The sequence below is a fragment of the Varanus komodoensis genome, unplaced genomic scaffold (genome assembly GCF_004798865.1).
Source record: "Varanus komodoensis strain SLA01 unplaced genomic scaffold, ASM479886v1 scaffold50, whole genome shotgun sequence".
Lineage (NCBI taxonomy): Eukaryota > Metazoa > Chordata > Lepidosauria > Squamata > Varanidae > Varanus > Varanus komodoensis.
Window position 1 is genome coordinate 1,458,115 of NW_025336088.1, and position 15,508 is coordinate 1,473,622.

A 15,508-nucleotide genomic window follows, 5' to 3' on the forward strand; every position below is an offset into this window, starting at 1 on the left:
TTGCTTATTGAGTTTTCTGTTATTCTCTTGTATTTGTGCATATTAGGGGCTTTATTTTGCATTTCCCCTACCATCCTTGATATGGCTTTGCTGAATGTGTGGTTTATCTTGCCTGAACTTATTCTTTTGCTATAATATTTATTATGTTCTCAATAGTTACATTGTTGTTGAAACTTCCTAAGAACAAAGTTTTTTTTAAAGTCCCACGACTTAACGTGGGGCTCAATTCACCAAGCCATTTTCCATGCCAGTGTGGTGTAGTGGTTAAGAGCCTGGGACTGGGACTCAGACGATCTGGGTTCTAGTCCCCGCTCAGCCATGGAGCCAACTGGGTGACTTTGGCCAGTCACAGACTCTCAGCCCAACCTACCTCACAGGGTTGTTGTGGTGGGGATAAGATGGATGATGTAAGCTGCCTTGAGCCCTTTGTAGGAAAAAGGCAGGATATAAATAAATAAATAAATGCAGCTCTTGTTCATTTCTATGATCATGACCCATGTGTCTAATCTACCTTTTTGCCATCAGACTCACCTGCTAAGGTCACTATCACACCTCATTTCATGGTAAAGCCATCTCTGTAAATTCTAGACAGGTCCATAGGATCTGCTTTCTGCTTTACCAGTGTGTAAAACAATGTTGGATTGTGACTCACTCAGTGAACGAAGGAAATTGAGATAAATTGAGAATAATTTTTGGTTCCTGTATTCACACAAGAGGGGCAACTTAACTTGAAGAGGATAACACAGTAACTGAGAAACAGGGGGCATTAATCAAGCCACAAAGTGTTTATCTGAAGGAATGTGGAGGGGAGAAAAAGATAAATAGGTTGAAAGAAAGTATATCTAATCCTGTCATAGTATTTATGAGACAGGGGTCATAGGGCAAGGTAAAGATAGAGAGGAGTGAACTAGTGAACTTGTAGTTATAAGCACACAGGCATAATAGATTGATGAATATTAACTCACACACCTTGAATAGACAATAGGCTAATTAAAATGCACATGCAATGTATGTCAATGTATGTAATGGGATGAGGTAGGGAATATGAAGTAGGTGGACGGAAAGATTGTAAACCCTTTAATACCCAGCTAACAGGGAAAGAAGGGAGGTTTCTCACAGACAGGATAGAGAATAAATGCCGTGGGCAAAGTAGGCTTGGTTTGCCTACTTGCTTGGGACACTCATTTTGCAAAATGTATTCAATAAACTATTGCTGCTGTAGTCATGCTGTCTGGTGTTGATTTTTCAGCAGAATCTTCCCTGGAGAGGTAAATCCACTGCTCACACCAGGACCTTGAGATTCATTAGCTAGAGCCTGAAGGGGGATAACAAACTGAAAACAGCACTTAGAAAGAATTTTGAACCAGGGAAATTGAGAACCAGAACAGAATGGAGCCAACAGTCCTTATCAGGAATAACCTTCATTCCAGCAGTATAATGCAAGGCATTTGCTGCTGCTGTTTTTAGACAACTAGAATTCTTGTGAATCTACCAGAAATAGCCCAGATTCAACTCAATCTTCTGCCCATCTTTGAAAGAAGGACTCATGTTATTAAGTGCTACATGCTGAAAACAAAAGAAGGTTGTCATCATCAAACTTTACCTGTTAGCTTTCCAAAAGCATCTGCCATTCAAGGTGTAAGTTGGAAACCAAATACTAAGCTCAATGGACCTTGCTCTGATGTGGTGGGACTCTTCTTCCTATGTGCTTAAGTTGTATATCTGGATACTGGCTTGCTGTAAGTGCCTCCAATTATTAGGAAGATTCAAAACAATATTCCAAATCCATTAACTGAAGTTGAACACTTTTGTTCCAGGAATACAGATTTGGGGTGAAAAATCATCTGATATACATTGCGATATACATTCCTTCCAAACTTGAAATGTTCCTATGACAACAGCAGATTTTCTCCCATAATTTAAGTGAAATGTGCGTGTTTACATAAAAATATATCCCAATTTGAAGTTGTGAGAACTGGTGGCAAACAATGGAGAATTGTTTTAAAGCTTTTGACTGAAATTTGATACAGAAAGATGTGGCATGTTTTGACTATATAACAAAAACAAGCAGGCACTTTAATCCACATTTGAGAAGTCTTGCAAGGCTTTGTGTCGTGGCAGCCGCCATCATTTTGAATATCCAGGACACAGAAGTACACTATAGCATGCTATGTGGAAACCCAGTAAGGATGGGTTGTTGGTTGACAAACCACTCACAATCATAAGACAGCAGATGGGTATTAGATTTCTTGGCAAGTACCCCCCCACCCCCACCCCCACCCCTTGTCAGGGCCACATGGAATGAAAAGCCATGGCAGGAAACACTTAGATCAGCAACCCACAGGTTCTGCAACCGACTAGGCAGCAGTGATCCTAAGAACCAGGTCAATATTTATATTTAGCAAAGAATTATATATTTTTGGAATAAAAACTACCAGAAGAATAAGTAATTTTCACACAGCTTGATTAAGCAGAAGACTGATATGTCCATGTTTTATTATTTTTGTTTTGCCATTTAAGTGAAAAACTATTTAAGTAATTCATAATTGTTTAAAATCATGTTTATGTAATTGTGGTGTGAATTTTATATGTGTATTTGGAAACAAAATACAATCCAAATGAATTCAGTAGGGCATTGATCACTCCTAAATGAGCATCAATATAGGCTGCAACCTAAAAGCCCGATCTTATGAATAAGGCCCATGAAACGCCAAAATAACGTGCTCCTTTCTTGGACTTATTCTTCCGTCTACAGCGAACTATTCCGCCGGCCGACCTACTCGCGGCCTTGGCTCAAAAAGTCCCCTCTTGGCGGACTCGGCCGCAGCTTGTCCTTGTTCAACCTAACCGGAAATGGCCTCTCCAGCCGCCTTCTCGATCACCGGATATGGCGGGGTGATTTCCCTTCTTTCTGTCTGTCTTTCTCTCTGTCTCCTCCCGGCTCGCCGGCCGTTGATTGCAGCAACGAGGAAGCAAAATGGCGGGGGCGGGCGGAGATTGCGATGTGATTATGGCGCCTACGGCGGCCACACCAGTGGTAGCTTCGCACTCTGAGGTGCCGGCGATGTTAAGCGACGAGGACGAGGATGCGGGGACGCGCCGGTAAGACCCCCCCGCCGCCCCATCCACGAGAAGGAATGATGCCTTGTTCCATTCAGGGGGAGGGGCTGCTTCAAGGGGGTTGGGGGTGGAGCTTCCTTCTTTGCGGACGGGGAAAGGGGGGCTTGTGTCAGAGAAGGGGTTGTCTAGAAGGCCCAGGGTGCCATTATCACTTGTTAGCTCTTTTTTAAGTGTTCTTGAATTTAAGAGGAAGCCAGTTGATGGAAGGCAGAAGGATAGCTGAGTGGAACCCTCATGCTCAGGAAGAGTGTGCCTCTTCAGGTGTTGGGGGTAAATAATAGGGCTCATGCCTTCGTGTCTTGCTTGTACGCTTTTTTGAAGCCTCCAGGTGGAGCATGTTACAGAAGGGATGCTGAGCAAGTGTGATCATGGGTCTGATCTAGCGAGGTAATATTTAGTTTCCTAAGGGCAGTGCAAATAGTAGTGCCTACACTCTCAAATGCCCAAGGGCTTAAACTGCATGGGAGCCCTTCTACTCTCCCTTATCCTTGGATGTGTACTTAATGCAGAGTTCAAAAGAACTTTTTCTCAAGTGCTGCACTAAGCATGTCTAGGATTTAACTCATGCTGTTTTTCAAAGTGCTTCAAATATTTCAGTTGACACACCATGTTTTTCCTCCAAGAACATTGTAAAAATGTATTGTGATTCTTTTTACAAAGAGTTTGTTCAGTGAGATAGCGTAACAGGTGTTTTCCCTAGCTTGCTGTAAGTGTTATGTTATGGTTGTATTTCTTGGTTTGGAATGGAAGCTGTTTTTTCTCTAAAGATGTTAAACAAGGTGGGCAACTAGTGGCCCTCCAGATGTTCTGGCCTACAGTTTGCATCAGCCCTAGTCAGCACAGTCAGTGATGTGAGAGAATGGGAGTAGTATGCTAAAACACCTGTAAACCTGCAAAGTGGTTACATTAAGGAGATAGGGATAAATGTAATAGGGGTGGACAGTGAGACACATGGTTTTTCTAATGGGTTAGCATGCAATCTCTTATTTAGGAAAAAATACTGGAATTCTCTTATGACATATCTTGGATCACTGAGTTTTTCCATCTTGCTGATAAATAATTGAAAGTATTCTGTTTTTGAAAAGTAACAAGAAATCTCTTTTTGTTAAAATGAGGACTGGTTAATTCATAGCCAGGCCATATCTCTCTTACTTGTAGTGAAAGTGATAATTTTAGAGAAATTGGTGGCACATGCAGTTACTGTTCACTTACTAATTAGAAAACTGATTGTCCTCAGGTAGTTCTTTGGACAAGTCTTCTAATAACAGCTCAGCAGCGTGAGATTTGTTCTTTCTAAGATAAAGGCCATAATTTAGTGATTGAGCATTTGCTCTGCATACCAAAGAAGTCCCATGCTTGTCTGAAACCCTGGAATGCCACCAGCTGTGTGTATCATCTACACCATAGACTGTATTAAGCTGATTTGGTGATGCAGTTAAAGCAGTTTCCTTTTATCCTTACAGCTTTTAGTACTGAAGGAATGGGCTGAACAAGCAGGATCTTGGAGTGGGCTGCAGGTAGTTCAGAATATATTGGTAGGTCTCTGGATGATTTTCAGTGATTAGCAGAGGTCTCCAATAACAATGTTTAGGTCCAAATTAGGCATAAATTGGTATCCTTTGTTTGTAATGACTCATTGTAAGTTTCTATTGATGTATGCAAGTCTTCCCAGTGTACAGCTCATGGGGATGTAATAGGTAATTGGCCTGACCTCCTGAGCCACCAGTTTGCATTTAGTTGCCTTTGAAGGAACTTGAGGTTCTGGTAAGAAAGCTAAATAGATGCTGCAAACATTTATTTATTTATTAAAACATTTTTATGCTGCCCCATTCGCCGAAGCCTCGGGGCGGCTTACAACAATAAGTTAAAATAATTATAATATAAATCAAGAATATAAACATTAAATTAAAAATACAAAAATATTTGTACAAGAAAGTACATGAAATTTGTACATTTGTACATGAAAACATGAAAGTCTTCCTTCTCCTGTGTTGCAATGTGTGCTTGTTGCACTGAGCTGTCTTGTTCTTCTATGTCCTTAGGTGATTGCCAGTGGTTGTGTACCATTGCCCGATAGCTAGTCACAATGTAGTTTAGTCTCCAGGGTCCTCTGACAATTAACTTAGACTGAGAGAGACTGATTTGTTTTCAGTGTGCTTTGTGGCTTGGGTAGGTTTTGAATACAGGTCTTCCGTATGCAAAGCCAGGACTGATTCTACCAGGAATTAATGATAAGCAACTTTTAATTTTTTCTGATTTTTATAATATTGTGTATTTATCATTTGTTTTTATGGATTGTATAAGCCACCCAGAAAGCTTTGGCTGTGGGGCAGTATAGAAATGAAATTAAGAATAATAATACCACCAGTTGAAGCAAATCTGCATGTTCTCCCCTTAGTTCAGATTCCCTGCAGATTCTCCAGTTACCAACACAAATACAAAATTAACACCTGGAAGCAATGGCTCTGGCAATAGTTCACTTTGGAGACTAGGACGTGAGAAAGAACACATCTTTAAGATACAAGAGATATTCTCTGCTTTCAAAAAAGAACATCGATAGGTAATGTTTGAGTTTGCAAACAGAATGACGGTGGGTTTAAATCTGTGTTCCAGATATTTATTTAGTTACTTCGCAGCATATTAGCGGTTCTTCAATGAAAAGAAAAAGAATGGCAGACAGCCTTCCCTGGATGACTGGTTGTCTGCGGCTACTGATCATCTTCTGTAAGGTGCACACACAAACCTGGTGTTCCTGCAGAGCAAAGGTGAAAACCAGTCTCCAACATGAACTAATTGTGCCTTCTAGAACATGTTCTAGAATCCTCCGTAACATTCCAGAGTTCCTTAGGTGATGCTTCAGTGTGAAAAGGGTTCTCTGAAACATGAAAAACGCTTTTCTTGAAAGGGCCACTGTACACACCCTCCCCATCCAATGACATTTGGAAAGCTTATCAGCAGTTTTCTATTGAGCATCAGCATCCAGTTGTGAAGCACTAAACATCATTCAGATCAAGTATTTGTGCATTCTCAGTGTTCAGGATTCACAGTAGAATTAGCCCCACAGTGTTTAACAGATTCTCATTATTTAGGACAAAGTCTGAAGGTACAGCTTTGCAATATTCTGTAAGGCTGGAACATAAAGGCATACTCCCTAGAGCCCATGCTTCCTCCAGCAGGGAGAGTGTGGGTTTAGGCACAATCAGACAGGGAAAAGGTGCCAGCAGAGTAGCTTTATAGCCATGTAGAAGTCAGTTTCCACAGAGATGTCCAGTCCAGTGGGACTACCATCACTTTCGTTTAATAACCAGCTGTAAATAAGGGTTTCTCTTTTTAATGAATGCATGAGGGACCTTAGGATTTCTCCCTTGTTATCAAGATCTTTTGAGGAAAAACTCATCTGGTTCTTTTATTGCCAAGTTACGTCCCCTTTCTCGGAGAGAAGAGACAAGTTTTCTAGCATTTTCCTGCCCCTTAAAGATAGATCTCTTAACTGTGAAATAACTACTTCTCAGAGTCCTGATCCTGTGAATATGTTTGGATTGCACAAGAAAGGCAATTTAGGAGGTGACTGAACTTTAGCCTATGGCTTCATAAAATGGTTTTCTGAGCTTGGTTAGGAAGATCAATTTGCATATAATGATCATATCTTTTTGCATGTAATCTGCCAGAATAATCTTGGGTGTTGAAAGCATTTATTTACTTATTCATCAGAAAGTGTTTTTATTCTGTTCTTCAACTGATTGGCATTCTAAAGTACCTTAAACATTATTTGTGATATCCAGCCAACTAATGTGATGGGGCCTGGCAGAACTTTAATAGAGTTTATGTTGTTATCTTTGTCCAGATTCTATTTGAAATAGTGTGCAGGGGGAGGGAAGTCCTAAGATTCATCCTAGGGGTTCAAATTGACAAGATAAGATGGTTGTCTTTGACCTACACCTAGGTCCTTCTGCTGTTAAATTGTCCCTAATATATTCAAACACGGACATTAACAAGTAGAACCCACAGCACAGGAATGAGTTACGAGTAGTTACCTCATGTCCACAGTGCCTCCAGAGCAGACTCAGGCAGACAATCCAAACTACATCTTATGGAGGAAGACCCCACAGGTGGTAATCATTTATGCCTAGAAGAAAATCCCATCCAGGCAATTTGAATTCTACTCATGATTAGGATCATTTCCCATCTTACATGAAATACATCTTTGTTCTCTCCTGGCTTCTTAGCTAATACAAGGCGTGAAGGGGAATTGTAGGAAGAAAGACACAGTGCAAGCACTGCCTAGGAGTTATCATTAGCTGATATCCCAGGTGAAGCAGCCCTTTCCTGTTATAAGACAAGACTGCCAAGTCTTCCATCTTCAGTTGTGGTAAATTTGGGAGGTCTAAAGAACGGAGGAACAGCTATTGAGATTTAGTGGTGATGTAATCTTTTTCGATTAAAACAATATCAAGTAGTCTCCTGGGTTCCTGCATGCTAAAGCAGCATGGTTGCAAACCTTTGGTGCCCCCTTTCTTAAGAAAATCAGTGATTGTATAGACTAGGGAGCAATAAAGGACTGTTCTTTTTCATAGCTGTTTTTCAAAATTAATTTATTAGCTTGTCAGCACCTGCTTGGCTTTAAGACATTCTTGACAGAGGAAAGCTCTTACCTTTGCTTAGACTGTTTGTTTGTTTTTTTGAAACTCTGTTTCTCCAGCCAGACTTAGAGCAGGGCTGGACTCCCTGTTTCAGTAATAGCTCCTGGGATTTGGCAGCTAACTAGCTTTCATGGAAGGGAAACCAAAGCCTGCAGAATTCCTAACACAGCAATGCAGTGTATGCAGCACGCAAGGAGATGCTTTTGAGCTGATCACAGTGTGACCTTGAGAGCAAAGAAGACACCCTAGTGTAGGCCTGAGGCTACATTGCTTCACAAGCAACTTTTAGCAGTTGATGTTCTGCAATGTGAAAGGGATAAATGCAACCCTTCATGAAACAAGTATGGCAGTCCCTGCATTTTCAACACCTTGCTGGAGTTGATGAATCCCAGTTCTCCATGCAAACACTAGGGGGCACCAGTGCACAGATGAAGATTTTCCCTCATGCCACAATAACCTGCATTGTATCCCTTTTGGCCTGTTTCATGCAAGTCAGAGCTGAAGGAGACACAAAGATGATCTCTGGGCAATCCCTCCTTTCAAGCCCAGTTCCTCATCCTTAACTCTTACCCTGCAACAGTTCAGCACCTTGCACATTAACTTAACATGCCTGTGTTCCTGGTGGGGAGAAGGAGCCCCTCTGTACCCATGGTGGGCACAGGATAAATCCTAGATCTTGTTCTTGATTCATTCAAAGCATTAGCCTGGCCTGTTGTCCCTGTTTGAACCGGAAGTGTGGCCTAGAACATTGATGACAGCCCTCTGCACCTGTACTGTTTATGGCAAAATCAGTAATTATGGGCATTCTTAAGACTTTGTCTGCCATCATGGATCTTTTCTTTAACTCATCGTGGGTAACTGGTCACAGGGAGTTGTCATGTCATCCAAACTCAGATGGCTTTCTATAGGTTGGTTTATTTTGGGGCAACAACCCCATGGCTTGTTCTAGTGATTTTTTACCTATGGTGGGTTATATTGTCCAAATGTGAGAAACTGATTACATCATGGGTTGTAGGGTGTGACTAGTTAGTCCATTGTGGCAATCTTGCTTGTGCACCCACCAGTGACAGCCGCTACGCTGATGGCCAAGCAGCACTTCAGAGCGCCCATCACTGTATTACCACAACTTTTTCTCAGTCCCAAAAAAGTGTGCAAAAATCTGCAGAATTTATATTTTTTTTAATCTTTGAGATGCATCTTTACAACTGTCCGAAAAATATCTAGTCCTGCCTGGTCAGTATCCTTGTAAATTTTAGCTGTCAAATGAAGCAGTTGGTAGCACAGATGGAAGTTGGGAAAGCTAGAGCTCATTTACGCTAATTTCTGCAGTGTTTCTAAATTGTCACTTGAAAATCACTGGTGATAAATGAGGGTGCACTGGGAGGGACTGATAGGATTGCCCAGAGTAGGACTTATTTTATTATATTTATATGCTATCTTTTCATTCAAGTTACTCAAGGCAGCTAACATAATGCTCCTCCTCCTCTTCGCAATCTTATCCTCACAACAGCCCTGTAAGGCAGACAGGGCTAAGAGTCTGTGACTGGCCCAGAGTTGCCCTGTAAGCACCACGGCTGAGTGGGGGCTAGAACCCAGATCTCCTGAGTCCCATATTCTTAACCACTCCATGCACTGGATTTCAGTTTTAAATCAAAGCAGGATATTACAGAGCCACAGCGATGTAGTAAGAACCAGTTGCTACATACAGCTTTAACTGTTGAATTCACCTGCTTTTCAGCAGTTCATCTCAAAATGTTCTGCTAAATTCCTGCACTTGTGTTTGCTGTTCCCATGGCAGCATGAGGCTGTTGAGTTTCCCTTCAGGCTACCACTTCAGTGTGCTGTGCTATGGGATACTCTGGGTCTTTTCCAGCACAGCTGTACCATGTCCAGGAGCTTAGTATTAGTGGGAGGATCCTTTTTTTAGTTCCTTATTGTTTCCCCCACCCTTCAGGTTCACCAGAGAGAGATGCCAACCCTTTGTCAACAAAGAGACCTGTTCAGAGTGCTGGATTGTATTTTTAGCCAAGCCAGATTCTTTTCTCTAGCTTCAAAAGTAGCAAGTGGGGAATGCAGCCTACATCAGTGCAGGCCTTGTAGAATGACCTCATTCAGGCTTTGGCATCTGTTCGAAGCAGAAACAATCATTTGTGATATCAGGAGATCAGAATTTTCCCCTTTGTTGTGCTAGTCAGAGTCCTTAGTAAACAAGTATAAAGCTCTTTTAAAAAACGTGCCTCTTCTGTATATGTTTACTATCTTGGCAAAACATGGTGAACTTCAGTGGCTGCAGTTTGGGTGTTTCACCTGTGGAACCCTATGGTCTTCTTTTGTGCAAATTCTTGGCTAGTGCACTGCATGAGCTGATTGTGCATCCAGAGCATGCCTTTGAATAATCATGAGTGCATAGACATTAAATAACAAGTGTCTGCTTCAGGTATAGCTAGAAATTAAAATGAAGTGGCGTGGACTGTGTATGAGAAGTGTTACCAAAGAACAATCCAATTTTATTGTGTGAGAATACTGGGTCTGTGAAGTTGTCTATGTTATTAGGAGCCCAAATTTGTCAGAGGGTTAAAAGAAATGCCTAGGAAAAGGTAAGTTACTGACTATTGCATTCCTTTCCCAGTCACCTAGTTTGCACAGCCTGATTTGAAAGTAACACTGAGAATTCCAGATTTTTAAAGTGCAAGTCTAGTTTTTATTCACATGGACTGAGTTTTTTTAAAGATGATAGCAATATATGTTTTAATCAGTCAAAGACAAGAAGTTAAGAGCAGAGGGGGAGCAAGAGCTGTGTATTGCTCCTTCCAAGATTCACATACCATTCCATATTTTAGTATGGAGATTCTAGAATAATGAACAATAAAAGACAAAAGAATAAAACAATATGTTAAAAATGAAATCAAGTAAAACCACAGTAGCCCTAAATTCTTGACCCTCTGCACCTGAATGAACATGCTTGGGCCATAAAATCAGCCACAATAGCCCTTGTCACATGACTACTAATAATGTCTTTTAAGTTGGTGGGCACAAGCAATAAGGCCCTTTTCTTTGTGGCCTTACCCTTATGAAATATCTTACTACAAGAGGTGCACTTGGCCCCCTCCCTGACTTTTTAAAAATAAACCTTAGAGACTTGGATATTCCAGCCAGCTGATCTGAATTTTATTACTGCTGTTAAAATATTTTTGTCCTGTTGTTTTAGTTGGTTGTGTTCTATATTTTATTGTCTTACAGTTTTATAAGCTGCACTGAAGAGGTGTCATCTTGATAATTTTAATGAGACTGTAATTAATTTCTAATAGGGAAGACTTCGAAAAGGCTCAACAAACATAGCGGGTATATTAACTATTGTTATGACTTCATTCATAAGCTGAACATTATGAAAGGCAGGAGCAATCTAGTTTCTTAGAGAATAAATGGACCAAATATTGGTTGCACATTCTGCCTTCTATCTTGGTCTACCAAGTGCTAGAGACTTGTTTTTTCTTCATATGAAAGCAGTAATCTAGAGAATATGGTATTCGGGGAGGAATAAGTATAACCTTTTGCCTCTTTCTGTAGATGCCTGTCCATTTCCAATGTCTGGTTTAAACTATGGTTGGTGAGAACAAACCAGTATTATGACTTGTCCTGAAACCAGAAGTCTATCACAGAACCATTTCATGTGTGTTTTCATGGAGAACTATGGTTAGTTTTTAACCTGAAAGTAGGTGTGTCTGATCTCCTGGGGTACAAGCCTGTGATTCACTGTGACTTGTTCACACTATGGGAAACTGGTTTCCCATTATATCTGGACCAGGTTACTGTGGACTTCTGTTTTCTCACTACCTACCCACAATTAAAACTTACACAATTAAGTGAAAGGACTGGGAAAGGACAGAATTTTGGTCCTGCTGTCTAACAAGTTCTGTTAGACTTCCCTGAGCCTATTGGATTGCATGTGTCATTCCCCTCATTACTTATTAAATTATATGTAGGCAAGGGATAAATGGGCCTATTGTTAGTATCTTGAACCAAACTTGATTGGCTGCAGTAAATGTGAGCTTTATATGACTTGCCCTTGACCTGCATGAGCTCCTTTTGGACATAAAATGTTCTTGAGTTCTGTTGTGTTTCCAAGCTGATGAACTGTAGTATTCTAGTGAGAGCTGCCCCAGGGAGGGAGTCCAGAGGGGGTGGTCAGTGTTGGGGCCATAATAGGTTTGAAACTATGTTAACACACCCCAGCACAACACTCTATTGTTGTCCTCCACAACATAGCTTGTATTGTCCATTCCAGAATTCCATTTACATGCTGGGGTAGTGAGGAGGTGGGGCTCTGCTGAAGAAGAGAGTTCTCAGCTTGGGGATTCAGGCTGACAGTTTACTCTTTCTTTCTTAGAGCTGGTCTGATTCAGTGGCTAGAGGGTTGGAGACAGATTCCCAATTTGCCCAAAGCAGACTCATAGGAAAATCCTTCAATATTCTGTATCATATTTTATGCTAAGGTTTGGTTAATCTCCATCTGTCAAAATGGAATTACTGCTTTCTCAGTTTGAAGAAATATGATCGTATCCTCTGTTAATTTCACTTCTTTGCTCCAGTCAGTAGGCTGCAAATAATGTGCCATCTTCAAAAATTCAGTGGAGTGTAAACACCACCGATAGTCCTGCATGAGTATATAGGTGGAAAGCTATGGGGAGTATGTGCAACCCTGTAATAAAAATGCCCTAGAAGCAATTTTATCATATTTTAATAAATATTTAATATATTTTTGCATTGCTTTAAAATGAAATTTGAGTAAAATGTATGCATGCTGAAATATATACATTCATAGTATATTAGATCTGGATCCAGGAGCTCCTATTAAAAGCTAAAATCTGTTTGACTTTGTAGAAAAATGAACTGAAGCAAAATATATGGGGGTGGGGGGGTCAACCCGTTCTTTTCGTCCCATTCTGTAACCTCTAAGGGTTTTTTTTCCTTCTAGTGTCTGGAAAATTTGCTCATTATTTTAGAGGGAAATAGACAGATTTCAAGGGTGGGCACTAAATGAGGAAGAATACAGTAGGACCCCTGTATTCACAGGAATATGTCCAAGTCCCTGAGCAGATGCCTGAAATCACAGAGTAGGAAACACTGTTAGTCAGTCCTCCACATAAGCAGGGGTTCGGGGCATAGAATGTGCACACAAGTGGAAAAACCACAAATATCTCTAGGGGAAAAACCATGAATATCTTTGGAGTCACGTGAGTGAGGCTGGCTAGTACCAAGGCAAAGAACATGGCATCCCCAAACAGGAGGTGTGGTCCACAGTTCTGTGGTTCACTGAAACTCAAGAATAATCAAATCCACAAAAGTTAACCCTGCAAAAGTTGACATTCAGCTGTATTTAATTTTTTCGAATCATGGTCAGCCGCAGTTAAGTGAAACTGTGGTAATGGAAACAACAGGCATGGGGGAGTTTACTGTATAAGCAGATTTCATGGCTGGGAGGTAAATGGGATGGAAATATTGTCAAGTGCCACTTGGACATCAGTGGTGCAGCTGACAGCAGCATCAGGCTCAGGATCGAAGGAAACACAAAAAGGTTCTCAATCAGAGCAGGGAGGGGGCAGACAGATGGGTTCTGTCAGGTGCACTGTGGATAGTTCCATGAATAGCCCACACTGCCTAACCTTTTAGCAGGCTGGGTTGCATCTTGTGCAATCTCACCCACTCAGGATCCTCACCCCCAAGACTAATTGCGGTCAGCACTTTGTATCAGTACAGGTGGTAACCAAAGTCAATACACATCTCTTCTCAGTACAGGATCTGAAACTCAGTTCAGACTATTATTAGCACTGAGCTACTTAGTGGAACAGATCTAACGGAAACTTAGGTGGAAATGTATATTTTAGAAGAGAGGGTGGGTTGAGAACATGAAATTAAAGTCATTCCCAGCTGTAGGTCTGTGGTGGATACATAGCATAGGTATAGGTAATACATTTCTTCAAATAACAAGTGTGGGTAGGATTCCTACTTCTTATATAGGTTCCCCGTCACCTTTGTGGTTGGTGATTTCTGTTCTGTTGTCTTGGCTGCTGGATGCTGCCTTCTCCCCCTCTATCTATCTAAAGTTTTTAATGTGATGCTTTGTTTCTTTTCAGAGAAGCAGAGTCTTTCAAGGAGCAAGGAAACGCCTTTTATGCCAAGAAGGATTACAATGAAGCATACAACTACTACACAAAAGCCATAGGTGAGGATGAACAGGAAAAGGGCTTGAAGGAAGGGTTGCTTTTTTAGCAAAGAGCATGCAGTAAAACTACTACTGCCCTACTCCCACAGGTATCATTTGGCCATGGGGATACCTTGGTGCTGACCAGAAAGGCTTTGATTTCCTTCTATCAAATGTCCCTACTTCTACTCTGGTCTGCCATGTATTTGCCCCATTTCCAATTAGGCAGCCCATACAGGGCAGATTTCCACAACTCAGTCCAGCATATTGGGAGTCCTATAATATGTTTGTTGTATCAAGGCATCACTCTTCCTCATGCTACACTGTTATTCTTAGGAGCCAGGCCATTATATTGAAACTAATATGCAATAAGATACTGGTCTGATGCCTGGTAGTGTCACATGCAGAAGTATAAAATTTCAGAGTCCTGAGCATCTGTTTTACATACCACAAACTTCAATTTGCTAGCCTTCATAGTGGTGGAGAACCACTTGAAAGACATCTGAGTGATACTTGGCCAGGTATCCAGAGTGTCTCTTTCATGAGCACTTTCGCTATGTAGACCTCCCCAGTGATTCAGGTCTCACTCCTCTTTATTGCACCATTTCTGTACTACTTTCTGGTTATTTATCTGCCTATGATGAAGGCACACATCTTGAAATAAGTGATATCTACCAATTGCTTTTTGCAGCTTCATAGAAGCTACTCAAACTTTAACTGGCAAAGAATATGCAACAAAACTCTAATCTCCTGGCATGTCTTGTAAAAGTGGGGCATCTTCTTGGCAGATTTGAGGCAGAGTAAATGTTTCTTCAGTTAAAAGACATCAGTTCTATCAGTTCTTGCTTTTCTGCTATAAAGTACAAGTTGAATTGCTGTACAACTCTCCACCTCATTTGGGAAAATTTTAGATATGTTCTGTCCATGCTAGTATGTGAGGAATGCCATGACGCTGCCAAAGCTTTTCCCTCCCTTCCCCATTCTTTCCCACTGCCTTTTGGGGGGGTTTGGTTCTATTTTCCAGAATTGTGCAGCTCTGGAAGATTGCAGGTCTGCTATTATGATGGACTTCCCTCTGATTGATTGTTTATAATTAGTGAAAAGGGGCCTGTGTTTTACTCCCATGTAAGCATGTGCTTCCACCCCACCCACCCCTTTTTTTCCCATTCCTTGGCTGCAGCCAGCCACCTGCTTTTTCTCCCTTTCACCTGCCCTGGACCACCACCTCCATTCTCCTTCCCAAATCTTTCCTTGGGATGGCAGCATGAACCTCACCTTGAACAGAAGCAGGGCTCCCAGTCAGCTCCACAGTGCAGCTGCCATTCAAATTGGTAGTGCCTGAAGGGGTAGGCGTGAAGTGGAGCCAAATGTTGACTAATCTCCCAAGACAAGTCTAAACACAGTTCAGGAAGTATGAAGGAACCCAAATAGTAAGTATCTGATCTTCTAAAGTGTGCACCCAAAGTGGAATGAATAACAAGGCAAAAAACCCCTCACATTTATTTTCTCTGCACCTCAAAGCCCAGTGTGCGCTTGCCCGTGGACT

General features: G+C 41.3%; 1 protein-coding gene across 1 annotated transcript in view; it reads left to right on the top strand.

The window, feature by feature from the left end:
- The first annotated feature begins 2,910 nt into the window (after positions 1-2,910).
- DNAJC7 (DnaJ heat shock protein family (Hsp40) member C7) overlaps positions 2,911-15,508 on the top strand; it is a 37,297-nt gene continuing 24,699 nt past the window's right edge. Inside the window, exons 1-2 of the mRNA XM_044446990.1 lie at positions 2,911-3,102; positions 13,895-13,983. Coding sequence (XP_044302925.1) covers positions 2,978-3,102; positions 13,895-13,983 — 214 coding nt within the window. The 5' untranslated portion in view covers positions 2,911-2,977. The remainder of the gene's footprint in view (positions 3,103-13,894; positions 13,984-15,508) is intronic.